Source organism: Mustela erminea, chromosome 4 (assembly GCF_009829155.1).
Source record: "Mustela erminea isolate mMusErm1 chromosome 4, mMusErm1.Pri, whole genome shotgun sequence".
Lineage (NCBI taxonomy): Eukaryota > Metazoa > Chordata > Mammalia > Carnivora > Mustelidae > Mustela > Mustela erminea.
Genome location: NC_045617.1, coordinates 53,500,765 through 53,524,948, shown reverse-complemented (window position 1 = coordinate 53,524,948; position 24,184 = coordinate 53,500,765). Strand labels below are relative to the sequence as shown.

The 24,184-nt window shown below is 37.5% G+C and overlaps 1 protein-coding gene across 2 annotated transcripts in view; it reads left to right on the top strand.

The window, feature by feature from the left end:
* PCMT1 (protein-L-isoaspartate (D-aspartate) O-methyltransferase) overlaps positions 1-23,437 on the top strand; it is a 45,392-nt gene extending 21,955 nt beyond the window's left edge. Inside the window, exons 4-8 of one of the 2 annotated variants that reach the window (XM_032339274.1) lie at positions 4,569-4,673; positions 7,195-7,315; positions 9,651-9,736; positions 15,049-15,218; positions 22,631-23,437. In XM_032339274.1, coding sequence (XP_032195165.1) covers positions 4,569-4,673; positions 7,195-7,315; positions 9,651-9,736; positions 15,049-15,218; positions 22,631-22,643 — 495 coding nt within the window. In that variant the 3' untranslated portion in view covers positions 22,644-23,437. Of the gene's footprint in view, positions 1-4,568; positions 4,674-7,194; positions 7,316-9,650; positions 9,737-15,048; positions 15,266-22,630 lie in introns of both variants that reach the window. The other variant, XM_032339275.1, reaches the window with a different exon arrangement.
* The last annotated feature ends 747 nt before the right edge of the window (positions 23,438-24,184 follow it).

Below are 24,184 nucleotides of genomic sequence, written 5' to 3'. Positions count from 1 at the left end.
CAAATCTTATATGCAAACATGGTACTTTAAAAAAAGATTCCTGAGGCTTTTTTGGAATTAAGATGGTACAGTACTGACTGTAGGTTGAGGATTAGCACCTTCAGAAGCTTCCTTCTTGTCCTTTGATTTCTGGATCAGGAAAGCCAGATATTGTAGGACTAATTTTGTTTCTTTGACTACTTCCCTATTCTAGGCCATACTTACTATCTTATTAGTAGAAATTATTAAACCTCATAACTGATTATTGTAAGAGTCTGCTGAAAGCTGCTATTTATATTTAATCCAGAACTCTCTTTCATAACACAAGTGTTTTTCACTCTTCAGTCAAGAACCTCTTTTGTAAAGCAGTCTATGTGAAAAATTGATAAAGTTAGTTCTCTAAAACTCTTTCCCCAAAGCACACCCATCCTTCAGTGTGCATTTGTGTGTTATCACTAATAGGCTTTTTTGGAACCTTAATGACTTTCTGGAACACTGTTTGAAAACCCTTGGATTGTGTGTAGTTGTATCTATTAAAGGCCTTTTTTTACATTAGTTGTGGAATAGTAGCCTTAACTTTTTTCTGTTTTAACTTTTTAATGTGGAAAGTTTCCAACACCACATATACAAATAGAATAATATAATGAACCCTCATGTAGCCATCGTCACCTTTAAAAATTACCCATAATTTGTTAATCCTGTTTTATCTTTGTTTCATTCTTGCTGAACTATTTATTTATTTATTTATTTTTATTTTTTTATTTTTTAAAGATTTTATTTATTTATTTGACAGAGAGAAATCACAAGTAGACGGAGAGGCAGGCAGAGAAAGAGAGAGGGAAGCAGGCTCCCTGCCAAGCAGAGAGCCCGATGTGGGACTCGATCCCAGGACCCTGAGATCATGACCTGAGCCGAAGGCAGCGGCTTAACCCACTGAGCCACCCAGGCGCCCCTTGCTGAACTATTTAAAACCAGATCCCAAACATGATATTATTCACCCCTAAATATTTAAGTATAAATCTGATTACTTTAATAACATGACTACAATACTATATCATACCTAAAAATGTTCCTTAGTATATTAATATCTTACACATAGTTCATGCTCAGACTGTACCAAGTGTTTTAAAAAAATTGTTTTATGGTTAATTTGCTTAAATCAGGATCCAAACAAGGTCCAGACTTTGCATCTTTTTAGTTTTTTTCAGTCTTTTTCGTACCTTTTAATTTTAAAAGACCCCTTCGTTTTTTAAAGTACCACTTATTTACTGACAAAACTCATCCATTTGGGGGAGCCTGTATGGCATAATCGGTTGAGTGTGCAACTCTTGGTTTCAGCTCAGGTCCTGATCTCAGGGTTGTGAGATCAAGTCCTATGTCGGGCTCCACATTCAAGGCAGAGTCTGCCTAAGTTTCTGTTTCCCTCTCCCTCTACCCCTGCCCTCTGCTTTTTCCCTCCCTCTCCAATCTCCCTCAAATAAATAAATTCTTAAAAACAAAATAAAACAAACCTGTCCATTTGTCCTATAGAATTTCCCATATTCTAAATTTGGTTAATTGTTTGCTAATGTATTTTAACTTATTACCCCCCACACACACACACACACTGACACACACACTGACACACACACCTTTTTTTTTCTTTCCCTTTTCCTTTTCAAGAATACTGCCTAATGGTTTTTTTTGTTTGTTTGTTTCATCACATTGGCTGGGAGGCATGGTATCTGATTGTCCACTTTTAGTTATTGGAATAAATAGTCTTTTCAATAACTTTACTTTTTTAAAAGATTTTATTTATCCATTTTAAAGAGAGAGAGAGAGAGCAGGGGGAGGAACAAAGGGAGAGGGACAAGCAGACTCTGTGCTGAGTGTGGAGCCTGACATGGGCCTCAATCCCAGGACCTGAGATCATGACCTGAACTGAAACCGAGAGTCAGATGCTTAACTGAGTGCACCATCCAAGTGCCCCTTGATAATGTTTTAAATTATTATACACACTTGGAAAAGTACACAGATCTTAAGTGTATAGCTTAATGAATGTTCACATATGTATATGTGTAACCTAGATGAAGATCAGAATGTTTCCTGTGTCCTAGCAGGCTAGAGAGCCTGCTCTCTAGCTGGTTCCTTAGGCTCTAAGGCTTTGGTCACCTAAATTAGTTTTCTAAATAGGGAGTTTACAGTCTGTCCTCCATTTTGAACATTACCTGTTTCTAATGCTTAAAATTTTTATTTTATTCCTTTTAAATATTTAATTTATTTATTCTAGAGAACGGGTTGTAGGGGAACAACAGACTCCATGCTGAATGTGGAGCCCTTTGTAGGGCTTAATCCCATGACCCTGAAATTATGACCTGAACCAAAACATTTAAGAGACTGAGCCATCCAGGTGCCCCTCTGCTGATTTTTTTTTTTTTAAGATTTTATTTATTTGAGAGAGAGTGAATGAGAGAAAGAGTGAGTGTGGGAGTGGGGAGGATCAGAGGAAGAAACAGTCTCCCTGCTGAGTAGGGAGCCTGCTATGGGACTCGATCCTGGGACTCCAGGATCATGACCTGAGCCAAAGGCAATTGCTAAACCAGCTGAGCCACCCAGGCACCCCCCCCCCATTTGATGATTTTTAGTAATGAACATAGCAGGCATTTAAGGACAGCTTTTGAGATAATATTTATTAGTTCTAACTCCATATTTTGGAAAAGCACTGAAATGTAAATTTATAAAGAGGAGGGAGTAGAAAAGGCTTTATTTCTCGGTTTGGTCTAAAGTATATCCAATATGATTTTATTTAATTAGTAATTTGTATATACTGTAAACATAAAATTAAATATCCTTTGACTCCCCTCAGTTCTTCTTCTAGGAACTTATCCTATAGATACACTTACAAGATTTTTTTTAAAGATTTTATTTTATTTTATTTGACAGATTGCAAGTAGGCAGAGAGGCAGGAAGGGTGGAGGGGTGGTGCGGGGAGTGGAGGAAGCAGGCTCCCTGCTGAGCAGAGATTCTGATGCAGGGCTTGATCCACCTGAGCCGAAGACAGAGGCTTTAGCCCACTGAGCCACCCAGGTGCCCCAAGATTTATTTATTTATTTTTTAAAGATTTTACTTATTTATTTGAGAGAGAGAGAGAGAGCCTGCATGCACTAGTTTGGGAAGGGGCAGAGTATCTAAGCAGACTCCTGCTGATTGTGGAGCTGGGTGTGGGGCTCAATCTCATGACCCATGAGATCAGGACCTGAGGTGAAACCAAGAGTCAGATACTTAACTGACTGAGCTACCCAAGTGTCCCACTTTATAAGATTTTTATAAAGATTATTATATTATCCTATATGTACAGCTTTTAAGATTATTTCATCCCTTTTGTTACAGAAGATTGGAGCTAAGTTAAGTATCTCTCATTAGGGATTTTTTTGGGGGTGGGTTTTCTTATTATACGTATAAGAATATACGTCTCAGCCTCAGAAAGGAATGAATGGGCTATTTAATTATTGATAAGAAAGGGGCGCCTGGGTGGCTCAGCCGGTAAACAGCTGTCTTCAGTTCTGGTCATGATCCCAGGGTCCTAGGAACCCACCTTGGGTTCTCTGTTTAGCAGAGAGCTTGCTTCTCCCTCTCCTCCTGCCTGCTGCTCCCCTTGTTTGTGCTCACTTGCACTCTGTCAAATAAGTAAATAAAAATCTTAAAAAGAAACCTTAAAAAAAAGTATTGATAAGAAAGGTTCTTCAAGGGGTTCAGTGGGTTGGACCTCTGCCTTTGGCTAAGGTCATGATATCAGGGTCCTGGGACCAAGTCCCGCATGGAGTGTGGGGGGGGTCTCTGCTCAGCAGGGAACCTGCTTTCCCCCCACTCCCTGCCTGCCTCTCTGCCTACTTGCAATCTCTCTCTCTGTCAAATAAATAAACAACATCTTTAAAAAAAAAGGTTCTTCAAGATATAATAAATTAAAAAATAGACTCAAATTTGCTTGTGTATGCATAGAATAGGTATGTTTGAAAGGAATCACAAGAAACTGACAACATAGATTGCCTTTAGGGATTGAAATTGGTTGGGGGTGGAAAAGGTTATGGACAGGGGTGGGGTAGAGACTTAACTGTAAAACCTTTTGTAGCTTTTGACTTCGAATTAATTAAAATTAAAAAATTCACACACTGGAGATCTAAATTTACTAAAACATGTTATTTTATTTTATTTTTTAAAAGATTTTGTTTCTTTATTTGAGAGAGAGTGTGAATGAGAGAGCAGAAAAAGGAGGAACAGAGAGAGAGGGAGAAGCAGGCTCACCGCTGAACAGGGACCCTGAGGTGGGGCATGATGTGGGACTGGATCCCAAGACCTGGAATGATGACCTGAGCTGAAGGCAGCCACCCAGGCACCCCTACTAAAACATTTTATATAAATGTAATTTAATCAGTGAAAACTTTCTTACATAATTCTGTAAATCTAAGTATATAATATGTTGTGTTTTCATTATCTTATTGGTGACAGTAGTAGAAAAATTGGTATGAAGTTGGAAACTTTATATGCCATGGTATATATACTTTATGGAGTCTTGAAAAGAAATGAATATTTGCTTTGTTTTCTTTTGGCAGCATGCATATGCGCTAGAACTTCTATTTGATCAATTGCATGAAGGAGCTAAAGCTCTCGATGTAGGATCTGGAAGTGGAATCCTTACTGCATGTTTTGCACGTATGGTAAGAGCTTTATTTTTCATTCCATTCCAGGAGAAGCATATTATATATTTGGCTGTACATTTTTTTACTAGCAGTTTTGGAGGGTTTTTTTGTTTTTTTAAATTCCACTAATATAGCAGTTGGAACATGTATCACTTAGGGTTTTTTGTTGTTGCAAATAACAGAAGATATGGTCCAAATTCGGTCCCAAAGGGGAATTTATTTGGTTTATATAATGGAAAAGTCCAAAGTGTATCTGGCTTTTTGTGTGGCTGGATTCAAAAGAAGATCAGACGTTGTTATTGACAGTGGGTTTCTCTTTGGTTCTTAGTTTGGCTTTGCTTTCCTCCAAATGTTGGCTTCAGTCAGGCTCTTCCCTTGTGATCACAAGATGGCAACCAGTAGCTTCCAGACTGCCTTCTTCCAGATTCTCAGCTGGTAGAAAATGATGTAGAGAATCTGATTTCCAAACACTCCTATAGGGTTATTAGAAATGAGAGTAGAGCTTCTTTTATATTAAGAAAAGTACTCTTAGAAAAATGCCTTATTATACTTCGAGTTTTGTCATCGGAGGCTTATCTTGGTTAGTGACTCTCCTGAGTCCGTCTGGAGTTACCTGTGCTCAGATAATCAAATCAATTTGATTATTACGAAAAATCTTGTCCCTGAAGTCTAGATAGGAAGATTCTGGTCTAGTTAGGTTGGGATTTATGGATGATGCATCTTTTAGAATCCATTTAGCTTGCTGTACATATTTAACTGGCAGACCACCAGCATGTAAGCTCCAGGGAGGGTGGGAATTTTACTTGATTTTTTTTTTCCTGTTGATGTATCCTAAGCATCCAGAACAGTGCTTGTTACATAAGACGACTCAGGTATTTCTTTTCATTTGTCTTACTTGTTTTGTAAAAGTTAAGCTCCCTAATGGAATGTCAGGTTTTTTAGTTTTTTTGTTTTTTAGGATTTTATTTATTTGAGAGAGAGTGTGCGCTGGAAAAGAACACAAGAGAGATAGCATGAGCAGGGGGAGGGGCAGAGAGAGGGAGAGCCAAGCAGGGAGCCCAACACAAGACTCAGTCCCAGGACCCAGAGATCATGACCTGAGCAGAAGGCAAATGCTTAACCAACTGAGCCACCCAGGCACCCCAGGATTTTTTTTTATGCTTAGATACAGTATTAATGACATGTTCTTTTTTTTTTTTTTTTTTTTAAAGATTTTATTTATTTATTTGACAGAGAGAGAGATTACAAGTAGGCAGAGAGGCAGGCAGAGAGAGAGAGGAGGAAGCAGGCTCCCTGCTGAGCAGAGAGCCCGATGCGGGACTCGATCCCAGGACCCTGAGATCATGACCTGAGCCGAAGGCAGCGGCTTAACCCACTGAGCCACCCAGGCGCCCTTAATGACATGTCTTGATATTTGATGTATTTATGGTTTTAGAGAAAAATTCACCTCTTAAAAATCATTAGATTTCTCAGTGACCTTTTTAAAAGTAGTGTTAATGTCTTTCACATATTTACGATGTGCTAGTGAGTGTTCTAAGTGCTTTTCATGTATTCTTTTATTTAAGTCTCACATCATTTAAGAAGTATGTACCCTTTTCCTCATCATTTTACAGCTGAGGAACCTGATTCATAGAGTAACTTGCCAAGGTTGTACAGTTGTAAGTGATGAAGGTTAGATGTGAACCCAGGTTGTCTGACTGCAGAGTCTTTATATTTTGTTAAATTTATTTTACAGTTTATATTTATACTTGGGATCTTTTTATATTTTTATGTATTTTATATTTTCCACATATGGCAATAGAATCGGGTATAGAAATCTCTATATAATTTTTTATGTAACATTTTAATGTTTAAACTCACACTTTTAGATGGAATTGAATTAAAAATGATTTTACCGGGACGCCTGGGTGGCTCAGTTGGTTGGACGACTGCCTTCGGCTCAGGTCATGATCCTGGAGTCCCGGGATCGAGTCCCGCATCGGACTCCCAGCTCCATGGGGAGTCTGCTTCTCTCTCTGACCTTCTCTTCGCTCATGCTCTCTCTCCCTGTCTCTCTCTCAAGTAAATAAATAAAATCTTAAAAAAAAAAAAAATGATTTTACCAACTACCACTTAATATTAGTTAAATGCAGTTTAAGTATTTAATATTAATTTATTATGCACTTATTAAGCTTTAATATTTAATATTAATAATAAGCATTTAATATTTGTCAGTTATTAGTTAATCAGTTAAGTCTTATTTCAGGGTGTGGGGTTTAAAAATGAGAACTCAGAGAAAGGAATTTTTTTTTTTAGTATTGCAAGTTTTTGTACCTCCATCTCCTTAATTACTGAGATGTAATTATCCATTTGAGGGTTATAACTGAAAAAGTTGTATTTGGTAAATGCAGTAAACTGAGTGACAATCTAATTGGTGGCTTGAGCTGTTTGTCTTCATTTCTCATTGCAGAATGTGACTTTAGGTGAGGAGACACTTTAATGACACTTCAGAAAGACAAATTTAGGCCAGTGAGCTATTGAATTATTCCCTCATTTCCAGGTTGGCTCTAGTGGAAAAGTCATAGGAATTGACCACATTAAAGAACTAGTAGATGACTCAATAAATAATGTCAGAAAGGACGATCCAATGCTTTTGTCTTCAGGGAGAGTGCAGCTCGTTGGTGAGTATCAGAAAACTTTGAAAATTTCCTCTCTGGAGGATTTTTGTTTTCAGAAGATCCCATGCAAGCTAAATAATACTCAAGCTAGTTTTTGCTTTTTTTATTTTTAAACATTCACTTTTAAGTAGTAGGTGAGGAAAACAGTTATTGTAAAATATTATGCTGGCTGTACCTTGACCACGGTGGTGATATGACTGTTAACCATTTCAGAAAATGCTCATGTTTTGAATTCTTTATTCATTGCTTTTGAAGAAGTAATAGCAAAGTAGCAAGTGTCCATTATGAAAAATTTAAAGTGCAGAAATGTGTAAAGTAAAAAAGAAACCCCTTCTTTTCCATCTTAAGTTTTGTAGACATATAAATATACATATGAAAAAATATACATATACACAGTTTCTTTTTAATTGGCTCATACATTCGTAGTTTGCTTTTTTCAGCAGTATACAGTGAACATATTTCCATGTGAGCACACTGTACTATTATGAGAAGTAGCAAGCATTAAAACATGCAGAGAGCATAAATGCGAAGCTTAGCAAAAATACCTGCTTCATCATCACACTAATCTAGAAAGGGGAACAGAATTTGTAGCTGGGATGTCCCCTGCTTGCTTTTCTCTCCTCAGAACTCTTTCCCTTCAGGAGAAGTGCTAACCAGCATCATTACTTTTATGTATTTACAACTTAGTTGCACGTCCATAAATGATGCTCAATTTAATTTTGAGCATTAGATAAACAGAATCATACAGTATATATTCTATGATGAATGACTTCTTTCATTCACTATGTTTGTAAGATTCACCCATCTTTTTTGTATAATTAATTTTTATTGTTTGCTATATAACATCTTACTATAAGGACATTACCAAAATGTGTTTGTTTTTTCTACTGTAGATGGATATTTTGGGTTGTTTTTAATTTGGGGATATTCAGAGTACTGCTGTGAACATACCAGGACAGAGGTCCAAATGTGTCTGTACACTCATCAGACAAGCATTCATTTGGGTAGAGCATTATTGCAGGTTCATAGGGTAACCATACACATTGCAAAACTTTTTAAAAGTGATTGAACCAATTTGCATTCCCATCAGCAATGTATCATTGTTTTTAGTGCTCTTTGTTTTATCAACACTCGGTATTGCTAGATTTTTCTTTTTACCCACTTAGTGAGTGTATAGTAGTAAGTCTTTGTGATTTTAATTTTGTATTTTCCTCCCAACTGGTGAGGTCAAACACTGTTTCATATGCTTGACCATTTGGATATCTTCCTTTGTGAAATATCTTATTCAGATACTGAGTTGTTTATATTTTTCTTTGATATGTAGGACCTCTACAGATTAGCCCTTTATTTATACATATTAAATCTTTTCTTTTCCTCTGCAGCATGCCTTTTCACTCATATTGGTGCTTCTTGATTAATAGAAATACTTAATATTTTATTTTTTTAAGATTTTGTTTATTTTTTTATTTGAGAGAGTGCATGCTCAAGTGGGGGGAGGGGCAGAGGGAGAAGCAGATTCCCTGCTGAGCAGTAAGCCCATGCAGGGCTCCATCCCAGGACACTGGGATCATGATGCTTAATGGGCTGAGCCACCTAAGCACCCCAATAGAAATTTTAATGTATCAGACTTAATAGCTTTTTCTAGTGTTTTCTGTATCATTTTTTTAAAAAAAAATTAATTTATTTATTTTAGAGCGAGAGAGTGAGCATGAGTAGGAGGGACAGGGGGAGAGGGAGACAGAATCTGAAGCACGCTTCTGTTGAGTGCCGAGCCCCAAATAGGGCCCCACCTCATGACCCTAAGATCACGACCTGACCTAACACCAAAAGTCGGATGCTTAACCAACTATGCCTCCTAGGCTCCCCTTCTGTGTCTTCTTTAAGGCTACTCTAAAATCAGGACACCAGGGTGACTCAGTCGGTGAAGCATCTGCCTTCAGCTCAGTTCATGATCCCAGGGTCCTGGGATCAGGTCCCACATCGGGCTGCTTCTCCCTCTGCCTGCCACTATCCCTGCTTGTGTTCTCTCTCTCTCTGACAAATAAATGAATAAAAGTCATTTAAAAAAAGACTATAAAATCATGAAGCTATGTCCCTGTCTTATTTTGCAGAGGCATTATTTTAGCTTTTCCCATTTAGATCTTTGATCTGTCTGACATTGATTTTTGTGCATGTAAGAGATAGAGATTCAAGTGTATATTTTTTCCACATGAATATCCAGTTGTCCCTGCATCATTTATTAGAAGTTTCTCTTTGCTCTGCTTTAAGCCTCCTGTAATTGTTCACACTGGGTAGTTCTTTCTGAACAGATTTTAAAGCATAATTTTTTTTCTTTCAGTGGGGGATGGAAGAATGGGGTACGCCGAAGAAGCCCCTTATGATGCTATTCATGTAGGAGCTGCAGCGCCAGTTGTGCCGCAGGCAGTGAGTTGGGTCTTTTCCTGTGTTTCTGTGCTTGGATCAACTACAGCTGTGACAGACTTAAGAGAAATGACTTCTAGATGATCAAAACATAATTAGACTTTTATGTCATGCATTTTAATTACACTTAGTGGGCAGTTTTTTTCTTATGCAAAGAGTTGTATAAATGACTTGGAAAATTACTAAATCGTAGTTCGTAGCTGTCTTACTTGAAATTGCATTTGATCCATCTAAGAACTAGTATGCCAGTAGAGTTAGGAAAATCCATCTGGAGTTCCAGATACGATAATCACTTGGTGTTTTATGAAGTACCAGAATGTGCAAGATTGCTAAGTGCATGGGTGAAACCAGGAGGTATTTGTCATACATCTTAGCCTCACAAAGCTTATATTCTGGAAGAAATGTGTTGTACATATCACAGGGAAATTAATGCAATGATAGTGTATCATTAGCACATAATATATATTGAAGGGAAAAGAAACCTCGTACTGCCATAAGTTCAAGTGAGGGAGAGAACTTTATGTGAACATTAAGGGAATAATCTACATACATGGTCTAAGGAGACTACATACAATGGAATTAGAACTGAATCTGAAAGAATAGTAGGGTTTGCATAGTTACAGCAAGAGGGACCTCTATTCCAGTATTGTATGCTACATAGTCAAGAAAATATTTAAGTACAAAATTGGTTTTTTGTTTTTAATTTTTTTTTTTTTTTTTAATTTTAGAGAGAAAGTGCGACAAGCAGGGAGGAGGATGGGGGGAAACTCAGGCAGACTCTGAGTTGTGTGCAGAGCCCAACTTGGGGCTTAATCCCAGGACCCTAAGATCGTGACCTGAGTCTAAATCAAGAGTCGAATATTTAACTGACCAAGCCACCTAGGCACCCCCAATCTTGGTTTTCTATTTCAGGAAGACTGATGACCTTCTGTCAGCCCTTAATAATCCCTGGTTAAGTTCACTGAGTTCTTCAGTTCTATGGTGTCTGGAGTTTTCCACCATTCTGGAGTGGATGACTAGGGGCTAAGAGTGACACTTCTGCCCAGTCTCGGCCGCTTCCCAGTCTGGAAGGGTTCTTATTTGTATGTTTAGATCAGTTAATGAGAAGCTGAAAGTTAGAGAACTTGTTCTGGTTATTGACTGAATGATTTTGAGAAAATTACTTGTTTTCTCTGGTCCTGTTACCTTTTGCTGTTGTTTGTTTCCTTTTTAAAACTAAACCAGTGGTTTTATTTTATTTTTTATTTTTTAAAAAGATTTTATTTATTTATTTATTTGACAGAGAGAGAAGTCTCAAGTAGGCAGAGAGGCAGGCAGAGAGAGAGGGGGAAGCAGGCTCACGGCTGAGCAGCGAGTCTGATGCTGGGCTTGATCCCAGGACCCTGAGATCATGATCTGAGCCCAAGGCAGAGGCTTAACCCACTGAGCCACCTAGGCCTCCCATAAACCGGTGGTTTTAACACATTTTAATTGAAGGGTTGATATGCTGCAAAGGGAATGCCTGACTGGCTCAGTAAAGCTTGCAAATCTTGATGTTGGGGTCATGAGTTTGAGCCCCAGGTGTGAAGGAGAGTTTACTTAAAATTAAAAACATATATGCTGTAGAAAGATGTAAAAGTCATAAATGAATAGCTCAGTGAATGTTCACATATGACACATGGTCTGTAGGTTTTTAACTTTTTTTTTCTTTTAATGCAGCTTAGTAGGAACAGTTAATACGTGAAATAGAACTGTATTTCAATGAAGGGGCTTGACTGCAGAGTTTATTTTCCCCGTTAAGTCCCTGAGATGATCTCGAAGGGCATTTCTGGCTTTAGCTCAATACGAATTTAAAGATTTATTTATTTATTTTAGAGAGAGAAAGAGTATGCGCGCAGGAGGTGGGGCAAAGGGAGAGGGAGAGAAGCAGACGTCCCACTGACCCCACTGACCTGCTAAACACCGAGCCCAACTCTGGGCTTGATCTCACAACCCTGAGCTCATGACCTGAGCTGAAATCAAGAGTCAGATGCCTAACGGACTGAGCCACCCAGGCATCCCTAACTCAATATGAATTTAAATGTTTATAGTAGCACTTGGAAGTATTGTAGGGGTCTTTAATACCTGATTAAAGAGAGACATGCTAAAAATAAATAAATAAATAGAGACATGCTGAAGGGAGGACCTCTCAGTTTTAGGATAACATAAAGATGTTTATGCTTTCTTTTATATATCACCTCAAAACAACTAGAAAAGCAGGAAACAGAAACTCCATGTTTCATTATCTTGGAGATTATACCTGCACTCCTGAACCCTGTGGTGTATGCAGATGAAAGTGGGTGGAGCAGTAACTGAATTGGGAGGGTGGAGGAAGTTGGGCCAAAGAGGCTGCAGAGGGGGTTACTGAAGAAGCAATTTGCTCCGCACAACTTGGAAAGAGCTTAGAAATCGGAGGCATGAGGATCTTGGAAGTCAGAGATGAAGTGTGGATCTGATAAGAGGGGCTGCTGCTTGAAATTCTCTATGAGAAAAATTAGTGCTAAACCTTAAACCCTAAGTAAGAAAATTTCCAAGAACCAAAGGCCCATGATTCTATAGTTTGAGTATCCAGTATGATGAATTTTTTCTAAAAAGAGAGGGGAAAAACCCCCCATAATATCACCATAAAACTGTAGAGTGATAAAGAAAAGATTCTACAACAAATGATAATCTGTTAAGGATTGGTAATCAGAAAGGCATCAGACTGCAGCAGCATTAGAATCAACAAGTCAGAGGAACAAACTCTCACAATTCTTAGCTGAAAATTATTTCCAACCTTGAATTCTGTACCCATAACATATTGTCAAATACATAAAATATAGTTTTAGATTTGCAAATCTCAGTCTCTCTCTTTTAAAATACTCTATGCAGGGCACCTGGGTGGCTCAGTTGGTTAAGCAACTGCCTTCGGCTCAGGTCATGATCCTGGAGTCTCAGGATCAAGTCCCACATCAGGCCCTCTGCTCATCAGGGAGCCGGCTTCTCCCTCTCCCCCTCGCCCCTTTCATGTTCGCTCTCTCTCTCAAATAAATAAAATCTTAAAAAAAATAAAATAAAATACTCCATGCACTGTTTCAGAATACTTCTAAAGGAATTGTTTTAATGCCAAAAAATGAGGGGGAATAGGGACGCCTCGGTGGTTCAGTCATTAGGCATTTGCCTTCGACTCAGGTCATGATCCCAGGATCCTGGGATTGAGCCCCACATTGGCCTTCCTGCTCAGGGGCAAGAAGCCGGCTTCTCCCTCTCCCACTCCCCCTGCTTGTGTTCCCTCTCTTGCTGTGTCCCTCTCTGTCAAATAAATAAATAAAATCTTTTTTAAAAATGAGGGAGGAGAGAGATGGTAGGGAAAACCAGAAAGAGCAAGCCCTGGAATCTGGGCAAGTTGAACAGCTGGCTCAGGAGAGAGATGATGAAGAGTCCCCAGCGTTAGAAGGGACCTTTCCTGATGAGAGCTGTGCAGTGGGGCTGGGGATTAACCAGCCCAGATTTGGAACTGGAGGAGGAAGGCACTTGAAGCTACCAAAGAACAACAGAACACTAATTAGGGGCCCCGCATCGAGCTTCTCCTCCCTCCTTCACTGCTCCCCCTGCTTGTGTACTCTTTCTCTCTCTCTGTTTCTGTCAAGTAAGTAAATAAATAAACAAATAAAATCTTAGGGGGAAAAAACACTAATTAGATAGGTTTGACTGTGAAGATCTTATTGAGAAGTTGTTGGAGGGTACAAATATTTAGAAAAAGTTACCCAAAAGATTGAGTGAAAAAAGAAAAAGCTGCATTTTTTTAAAAGTTTATTCATTTTTCTTTTAAAGTAATCTCTGCACCCAGTGTGGGGCTCAAACTCACAGCCCCAAGATCAAGAGTTGTGCTCTTCTAATGAGCCAGCTAGGCACCCCAAAAGAGCTTTAGTTTCTAAGTGCAGGATAAACAACTGTTGTCTAAGAAAGGAAACAGACATTGGATACCTCTTGGCTCAGCTGCAAATTATGTTTACAGTCATAATTGAAAGTGGTTTTAAAAAATTATGATATTGGTTGGATTGAGGAAAGGAGAAAGGAGCAGAATAAGAGCTCAGGCCTCACCTAGCGTATAATTTGAAATAACATAAAGACTACAGAATGGTGACTGTAGGTAACAACATTGTATTGTGTATTTGACAGTTGCTGAGTGAGTAGGTCTTGAAAGTTCTCTTCATCACAAAGAAAAAATTGTAACTATCTGTGGTGATGGTTGTTAATTAAACTTGTGGTAATCATTTTACGATATATACATATTATTAAACCCTATAACATAATGTTATATGTCAATTATATTTTAATGAAAAAGATGAAAGGCATGCTTTAGAAATAATCACTACAAAAAAGTAAATACTGATGATCCAGCCAAAAGCATTTAAAATATTTAAAATGACTGGATTTAGGGGGCAAGTCTCCTTCATTTTATCGTAAACCTTGACATTTAGAGAAACAACTCAAGGAATACTTGTAAGAATTACTTGAGAAAAAATAAAAATGGAAAAATAAGATAGGCTTGCTGACAACTGAAATTTTCATTGAGGACGCACTTTTATGGGATAATCCCATCCAAACTAAAGTTTCTCCCTTACGGGTTTGATAAGTAGTCATTACTAAGGCCATATTCAAATGTTAACATATGACCTGGGAGTTTTCAGACCAGAAGGGCTTTCACTGAGTAGTCTTGGTTTTTCATTGATAAGCGTGTCTTCAGTCTGATGCTGTAGGAACTCCAGCTCCACCTTCCTTTGTCATGGTGCCGGTATTCTTAACTTCAGTCATAAAACCGAGGTTCCCTTATTTTTTGGTCAGTGATGCCCTAAATTCTACAGTGACAGGATAGGGACTCCTTGCTGATTTTTGCAGTCCCCTGCTCCCTTCTCCGCTCCAGACCACAAAGATTCAAAACAGGGGTATGGGCATTGAAATGTTCTGCTTTGCCTTTGGTCTTCCAAAGAGGCTAGCTCTACATTATGTGGTTAGCTCATACTGAGCCCTCCAGGTGTACCACATACCATGGTAGGTACCAGGCACACAAAGATGAATAACATCACAGTCCCTCTTGTCAGAGAACTTGTAGTTTAGTAGAGGAGATCTATAGGTAAATGGATAGGTAGTGATTTGAGTAATAGATTTAACAATCAAAGTATTGATATTCTAAATGAAGTGCATTTCTGCTTTCTGCTCCCGGACACTGGAAGTTGTTTGTGGTGATGCAAAATGACTCTCAATATAAAATTTGTAACTTGGTATGCATGTCTTTTTCTTTCCCTTCTTTTCAGCTGATAGACCAGTTAAAGCCTGGTGGGAGATTGATATTGCCAGTTGGTCCCGCAGGTGGAAACCAGATGTTGGAGCAGTACGACAAGCTACAGGACGGCAGTGTCAAAATGAAACCCCTGATGGGAGTGATATACGTGCCTTTAACAGATAAAGAGAAGCAGTGGTCCAGGTGGAAGTGATTTTATCTTCTGCTCTTTCTTCTTCCACACATGCAAGGTGAAGGGTGTGGATTCTAAGACATTAGACCACAAGAGCGCTTTTTTTGGTTGTCACCTTTATGCTATTCCATTTTAACATCAGAAATTCACTACATTAAAAATCTAGAAAAATTTTGCATGAGTCTGCCCTTCTTTTGGTTTAACTCATATCTTTGGGAAAGGGGGGTGAGACTTGGTTGGCACAAAGGTGGGGTTTTTTTTCCTTTTTTTTTTTTTTTTTTTAAAAGAGGCATTTAGCCACAGTTCAGAACTTTCTAAGGATATTTTATTATCAGCTATTCTGTTTCTGTATTCACAAATCATTTTTGTAGCTGCTCTGTGGTCATGGAAACAAAGGCTTTGGTCTGAAGAGAAGGGGCCATCCTTTCCTGCCTTGTTCATACCCTGTTGAACCATTGTTACAAAGAAAAAGAAGGGAAAAGATACTCTTGTCCCAGTTTTCAAAGGTGTCAGAATCCCAGAGAGGACATTCTTCCTCTCAGCTTGCTTTGCTTTCTCTCTTTCAATCAGGTTCATTGACATTCCTGTCTAACAACCTGTGCCTGTTTTACATTCAGCTCCTGTTTCAGAGCCGCTATAAGGAATAAACTTCTCGCCAGTCTATAAAACTGGCCAGCCCATTCTGAAGCCACTCTGAGTTCCTGGGGAGGGGAGTGGATTCTGTGAGTGCAAAGCCAGCACAGTGCCCAGGTCTCACAAACCCACCCAAAGGGCCAACAGCATGCAGCATAATCGTCAGCACAGCATGGCTCGTTGTAATGCCTCCTTGTGTTTTATGTCTCAGCATTATCAGAGTCTTTTGTCGAAAGCCAAGGTTTCTCTCCTTCCTCTCTCCTCCTCCTCCCTTCCCCTCCCTGTTTCTTCAGTGGGAAGGAGTGAGAACAATAAGTAAGGATGGCACTAGCTAAGACTATTTAAAATTCAGTGTCAAAATAAGAAAGACTTTACAAGTTTCCTTGTTTTAGAATCTTTATTTGACAGAGGTGCTTATTTTAAGATAATTATTTTTTTAATAAGTAAAATGATAATTTTGAAGTTTTATAGACTTCTTAATTTTGTTTTTTTGGAAAGAGGAAAGATATCTTTGAGTGAATGTTTAATTGCAAAAATGATAATGAATCTAACTTAGTTTTTCTTTTCACTCTGATTGGCCATTTCTGAGATATCTGACTAGGAATTGCTTTATTCTTCACATAATGTGGATTTAACTATTTTCTTTGAATTCTAACCTGGAACACAGCCGCTTCTTTAAAAAAAATTAAAAAGCCATGAATCCTGTCAGTTAAAATCATATAGTTATTAACAACTATTACAGCCTTCCTTGACTTTGCTTCTAGTATGGTTTTGTTGTTATATAATTGTATAGTTGCTGTTGTGTAAAAGGGGCAAATATACAGTGAACTTACCAAAATTTGACATCAAGTGAGAGTTCAGATTTTCATTAAGCATTTAAAAGTTTTCTTTTCTTTTCTTTTTAAAGATTTTATTTATTTATTTGACAGACAAAGATCACAAGTAGGCAGAGAGGCAGGCGGGGCGGTGGGGGGGGGGGGAAGCAGGCTCCCCCGATGAGAGCCCGATGTGGGGCTCTATCCCAGGACCCTGGGATCATGACCCGAGCTGAAGGCAGAAGCTTTAACCCACTTAGCCACCCAGGTGTCCAAAAAGTTTTCTTTTTATATACAGTGAATACTAGTATTGAACATTCCCCTGTAGTTTGATGATGAAGGAATTACAATGGTATTTTGTTTTTATAACCAGACGTGGATTTAGCATAAAGCGAATGAAACTTAAGCCTCAGAACCTTCACATGCTAAGGGGCCTTCCCAGCCAGTCTTGTTTTTAGTCCTTCTTTTCCCTTCATGGAGAGGTTCCCCGCTTTCCCAGGTCATAAAAGCTCTAGGTTTCCACAACACCTGTATCCACCCCTTATAAAACTAAACTATTGGTATTAAATTTAGAATAATTTTTAAATTTATGGACAAGTCATTTACCAAATATATTTAGTCATTTACCAAATATTTAAATATATATGCTTGTTTTTCTTTTTGGTTTTCAGCTTTTTAAAAGATTGATCAATTTTACACAATGTATCACTGGAAACTTTTCTCTAGTTGTACCAGGAGGAATTCCAAATTCTGTTGTAAATTTTCTGTTGGTTCAGACACATTTTCCGACATCCAAAGATGTAGTGGGTCTTTTTTGTTTTGTTTTAAGTAAGCTCTGTGCCCACTGTGGGGCTTGGACTCATGACCCTGAGATCAAGAGTCGCTTGCTCTACCATTTGGGCCTTCTAGCTATCCCCAAAGATAATCAGTTACTTAATTGTAAATCTCTACATTTAAAGAATATAGGTTTAAAGAATGTACAGGTGGAACAAAATCTGAAAACAAAACTGGAAAAAACAACTGCCACATTAAGTATCTTTGGTACTAAAAGAAATTACTAGAAAATAGGGTGTTTCAAAGGGTAAAGCAACAAGTTACTTAAAATCTAAAGAGACCATTAATATGCTATTTCTTTTTGTATTCTTAGACTGTCAGTCAGGGTCCAGAACAGAGGGTACGCTCAGCTTGGATTTGAAGCGATTTTAGTGAAGGATCGTTCAAAGAAATGTGGGAAAGGTTACGGGAATCTGGAAAAGACGTTGACATACCCAGGGACCAGGAACCTACCATGATAGGCTGGCTATAAGGGGAGGAAATAATTTTCCTGGAACTCACTGAGAGCAGGGACTGTACTAGGGCCATGGTTACTTAGCTGAGAATTTGAAACTGACCATTCTTGTGGAACTTACAGTCACATGGGAGATCCCCCCACCCCCAAAAAAATCTACAGAAGACAAACAGGCAATTAGAGTGTAGTGTGTTTAGAAGGGAGCAATTGTGTTGAAGCCAGACAGTGAAGTAATCAGAATTATATTTCAGAAAGATGACTTTGGCTGTGGTATAGAGAGTAGATTGGAAGGGGGAAGAATGACTTTTACAAACAAAATGTGGTTGTAGCAAGTTAAGGGTGAAATGGTGGTGGCCTGAATTAAAGCAGTGGTAGTAAGGATAGAATGGGGTTGAAAAGAGTCACCATTTTTTCAGTGCCCAGCCTACATCTGGGAATTACGATCTCAAAAGCTCCTAGTCCGTTTTATTGCCAGGTTAGGTGATCTCTGTTCTTTCAGATTTTCTTAAGGATTAATTTAATAGCGCATCCCATGCTTGCTTCTGGGCCTTCTCTTGCTTCTCACCAGCCTTCCATCCTTCTCTTCCTGAGGAACTCAGAGCTAGTTGCCATGCCCCCTGAGGGTGAGATCTAATCTTTGCTGAGGAGGGGTGGTAGAAACTATCGGGGGAAATATGCCCAAAGCCCAAAGCCTGAATGTAGACTTCTATTTCTGTATACTTCAAAAAATGTCACATAATTTTGGTGGAGTCATAAAAGGGGAGACAACATCAGATGTATGAGCCATAGACCTAGAACCTGTAGTATTCTGTTCATGACTATGAATGTGTAGTAGTTGTATTAGTTGCTTTGTAAACTCTTCATATTTTTAAAATTTGTATTATTTTACACAAGTATATGTACAAATCAATATTTTGTTCATCATCTGGTAAGTTTTTTGTTTTTAATGGTCACAAGAGTCAATGGAATAAGTCCATCTCTGGTTTGTGAAACTGAGTAATGTTTCCGGATTCTCATTCTGTAAGCGCTTTGGTTATCAGTGTCATCTCAAAGTGCCATATGCACATGAAAAACGTGTTATGAGTTGGTTGGGCATTTCTAAGAATGACGGGGTAGGTCGTAGGGTGTCCAGTTGTTCCTGTGGTCATATAGTTCTAGATTGTCCCTTTTTAATTTCTTTACATATGTTACAGCATTATGACATTTTGCATCTTAAAGGCAGGGATACATGTTGTTGCTTTTGGAATTCTTTTTATGTCTTTCATAATGCTTTCTATAATTTGCTTTATTATCTCAGAAATTCCATTAAGTAGAACCCATTCATGGATATTGATTGTTGTTTCTTGGTGGCAACTTCCCGTTTGTTGTTGATAAAGAATATATAATACTAATGTTAGTAGGTTAGAGTTATTAACCTAATAAATAAGTTATATATAATTGTATATTATGTAATAAAATAATATATAGTTATTAACCTAATGAATATGTTTAGCACATATATAATAATGACACTTTCTAGAAATTCAGGACATAATACTTTTTATTGTCAGTGATCTACACATGTAAGTCAGATAATGATAGTTATGTAAAATATGGAATATTAAGTGGAAAAGTAAATGACTTGAAATTTATATGGATTTTGGAGTATTGGGATGTGACATTTATAAGAAATGTCAAATTTTTGGTTTTCTTTGGTACCCTAAATGTTAAAATTTAGATCTATAGACTTAATTTCTTTTCCTTTTCTTTCTTTTTTTTTAGTGCTGTACATTTTCTTTATTTGTTTTTAATAATACTGTTTCTGACTACCAAAATAATACATTTGTAATGTAAAAATTTTTAGAAGTACAAAGGATGAAATAAAAATCACCCACAGTCCCAGAACCTAGAGATAACCACTACTAACATTTTGATATATTTTTTACTCTTTTGTCCATAGTTCTTTATATATCTTTTTTTAATCTTGAGATCATATAGTACCATTATATTATAATCTCCTTTTTCCATTTTATTAAGTGTTATCAACATTGTCACACACTGATAGCTTTCTTACAATATGATTTTCCTCCAGTTTTATTGAGATATAATTGACATAGAATTATATTACTTTTACACATACAATATAGTGATCTGATATAAGTATATACTACAAGATAATTACCACATTGGTTTATTTTATGGTTTGAGGTCTTACATTCAAGTCTTTAATCCATTTTGAGTTGATTTTTTGTGTGTGTGGTGTTAGATGGCCATCCAGTTTCATTCTTTTGCATGTGGCTTTCTAGTTTTCCCAGCACCATTTACTGAAGACACTATCTTTTCCCCACTGTATGTTCTTGGCTCTGTAATTAATTGACTATATATGTGTGGGTTTATTTCTGGGCCCTCTATTCTGTTTCATTGACCCATGTATCTCTTTTTATGGTACTGTCATACTCTTCTGATTATTAGAGTTTTATAATATAGTTTGAAATCAGAAAGAGTGATACCTCCAGCTTTGTTCTTTCTAGAGATTGCTTTGGCTCTTTGGGGCCTTTTATGGTTCTATACAAATTTTAGGTTGTTCTGTTTCTGTGAAAAATGCTGTTGGGATTTTGATGTGGATTACATTGAATCAGTAGATTGCTTTGGGTAGTATGGGAATTTTAAAAGTATTCATTCTTCCAATCCAAAAGCATTGTGTCTTCCATTAATGTCTTATACTTTTCAGTGTACAGATCTTTCACCTTGTTTAAATTTATTTTAGGCATTGTATTCTTTTCTGATGCAATTATAAATGGGATTGTTTTCTTAATTTCTCTTTCTGATAGTTCATTATTGGTGTATAGAAACACAACTGAATTCTGTATACTGATTTTGTTTCCTGCAACTTTATTGAATTAGTTTATTAGTTTTGACATTTTTTTGTGGTTTTTAGGGTTTTCTATATATAACATGTTGTCTGCAAAAAGAGATAGTTTTACTTCTTTCTTTCCGATTTTGATGCCTTTTATTTCTTTTTCTTGCCTAATTGCTCTGGCTAGGATTTCCAGTGCTATGTTGAATAAAAGTGGCGAGAGTGGGCATCCTTGTCTTGTTCCTGATCTTAGAGGAAAAGCTTTCAGCTTTTCACCACTGAGTATGATGTTAGCTGTGGGCTTGTCATATATGGCCTTTATTATGTTGAGGTACGTTTCCTCTCTACCCAGTTTATTGAGAGTTTCTATCCTTTTCCTTTTTAAAAAAAATTTTTTTTTAATTGAAGAGGATATTTGGAAATGTTTGTACTGTGCTGTTGGGCAGTAAGGATATTTATTTATAATATCCTTAATGCCTTGCAATAGGCAAGTCAAATATGGTATATTATTTTACAAAAACAATAGTGTCTTCAATTCACATTTTAAAAAAGCACAAATGAATTTATGAATAGAGCACTTTGCAAATGAACTCTTTGTAGATTAAATATTTTAATGCTTGCATGAATTTAAGTAAAATCTATTCTATCAGAATTTTAGTGCTTAAATTATTTAGAAGAATATATTAAGAGCAACCAGAACTGGTAATTTGTCATTATACAGATAATCCAGTACTCCATGACAGTGGCAGCTTATGGGAGACATAATCTTTAAAATAATTTCTCACACAATTTACAAAATTCAGTTTTTAGAAAGCATATTATCTTACAGTCCCTTAATTCACCACGTACCTGGAAAATCTTAGTTCTTTTTTTACTTTCCCTTCAAACTTATTTTAACTTTTAAAAAACTTTTTAATTTTTATTACAGACAGATTGTAAGAATAGTACGAAGACTTCCTGAATCTCTTCATCCAGAGTTGCCAGTTGTTAACATTTTTCCACATACGCTTTCTTGCTCCCTCTTTCTCTTTCTATATACACACAGGTCATATTTCATATTTTTCCTTGAAATCATTTGAGATTTAGTTTCAAACATCATACTTCTTCACCCCTAAAATTCTTGAGTGTTGAACAATGTTTTTGTCACTCAGTTTATCCTGAAGTATGAAGCTTTTTGGCTCTTTTGGTAGCTTTATTTTTTTACTTTTAACAGCTTTAATGAGGTATAATTTACACGCCATACACTTGCGGCTGCATCCTTCCTTCCTTCCTTCCCTCACTGGCACTGGCTGGTACCGTGCGGCACCAGCTGAGGGAGTAGTTTCCTTTAGAGCTGAGAAACTGCCTTCTGAAATCAGCTGACAGATGCCATCTACACAGGATGCTTTTTCTCCCAGAGTTTGGGTTGAGAATGACCCACTCAGCATTTGTTAGCAGATAGTCTAAGCAAAAGACCACATTTTTGTCCAGTTTTGTCAATGTAACTATAAAAATTGATTCTAATTCTAAATACCCATCACCATTTTATGATAAGTAGTGTTAGCAAGATCCTAGGTCTAAAAGTTAAAATTTCTTTGAATTTTTGGCCTTGGAGGAAGAAAGGTACCTTCAGAGCAAAAACTAATGACTCCAGGGCCTTCAGGTCTCATATTTCATTCTGGAGTAGCATGAGAGATGTTCGGATGGCTGACTTCCATTTTTGCTTTGACTTGGGCTGTTTGCTTTTTTTTTTTTTTAAATGCTTGGGGATGGATGTATTTTTACTTACTTACTAATTGTATCTAAATTATTAGAAAGCCAAATTTTATAGTACGTTAACACCTACTTATATATTTCTCTTTTTACCCCCAGGGATGAACTGTAAAAGCGCCATCAGCTTGACCGGTATATAATATTACAGTGGATTGCTCATCTCAGTCCTCAGAGCTTTTTGAAAACCAACAGCATCACAGCTTGTTTTGGACTTCGTTACACTATTATTTTCAGCATGAAAATGTGTGGTTTTGTAGGGTTTCTAGTTCTTCAAAGAGGCACAGAAGCCGAGTTGGTGAAAGAACGATGCAGAGTATAAATTTGTGTATTATTACTTTAACACGCCCACATTTTACTTTAAAATATTAAAAGACGGGGTTCCACTAAATGGAAGACTTAGTTTGTGAATTAATTTCGAGGAGTGGTTTTTCTTAGACACTTAATTCTGTTTCAATATTAATTTATCAAAATGCTCTTGTGCATATCAGATAACACCACCGTTCACAAGTTAAGATTCCTGGTTTTTGGATGTCTGTTAGCTGCCACTAAGAAAATAGAGATGAGCTTCCTTTTTAAAGCTTTTGATGTGGTGTCATAGAGTAGCATGTTGTAGATACAATCAGCTGCTTTGTTACCTTAAAACTAAGCATTTGTAAATATTAAAACTTGAGAAGATGGCAGGTGATGTCCTTTACCACACTTAGCTGTTCAGATTGGACGTAACTAACATAGTTCTTCCTTTCCCTCTTAACAATTTTAGGAGACTTGTAGCTCAGTATCGTTTTTTCTGTTTCTAATTTGCTGCTGATAATGTATATGAATTTACCATGCTGTATAAGCTGGGGCCCGGTCACTGAACAGTTTATGCAGTGCTGCTTTGCCAAATAAAGTTAAAAGTAAAAGAGGCGTGGGTGGTGTTTGAATACAGAAGAAAGAACCACGTGTCCACCAGATACGGAATGCTCACTGAGCTCACAAAGAGAATTGTGTCTCTGATGCCCCGTTTTATGAAATTGGAGTGGCCTGGATTGGTAATACCGATCCGGCTGTGCGTTTGTAGACTGTGACTATGCAAGGATTACATCTTTCTTCTCTGCCCGACATAGGCCTTGCCCTCTTGTAGAGGAACAGCAAATGCTGAATGAGTGAGTGAATGAACTGACTTCGTGTCAGGGAACAACAGGGTCAAGGATACATGTACCAAAACCCATTTCTCATCTATAAATAGATTTATTAATATAGTGACTGGAAAATGAGTTTCTACGAGGGCAGTAGCACTTTGGGATCTTGTTTAAATATTGTGGTCTTAAACCTTTTATTAAAGGATCTTAGGCTTTCTAGGAGTTCTAGAACTTGAGAAAAATATAAACTAGATCTAGTAGAACTAGTACTCCCAGGAAAGCAGCCCCCCTCCTTTGTGCAGATGTGTAGGATTCTGCCAAGTCAGTCCTTAGTGTGAGGCACCTCTCTGCCACCTCTTAAAGTCTTAAGCTTTATTTAAAAATGTTTTTTATGCACACATCTTTTCACTGGTGTCTCTTCTTGGGCAAGATGTCAGACATAAGAAACCAGCATCCGTTGGCGGCTCAAACTTGGGAGTTTCAGTTCCCTGCTGGCTTCAGTCTGCTGCTGTTGGTGCTGCTTCTGGACCTA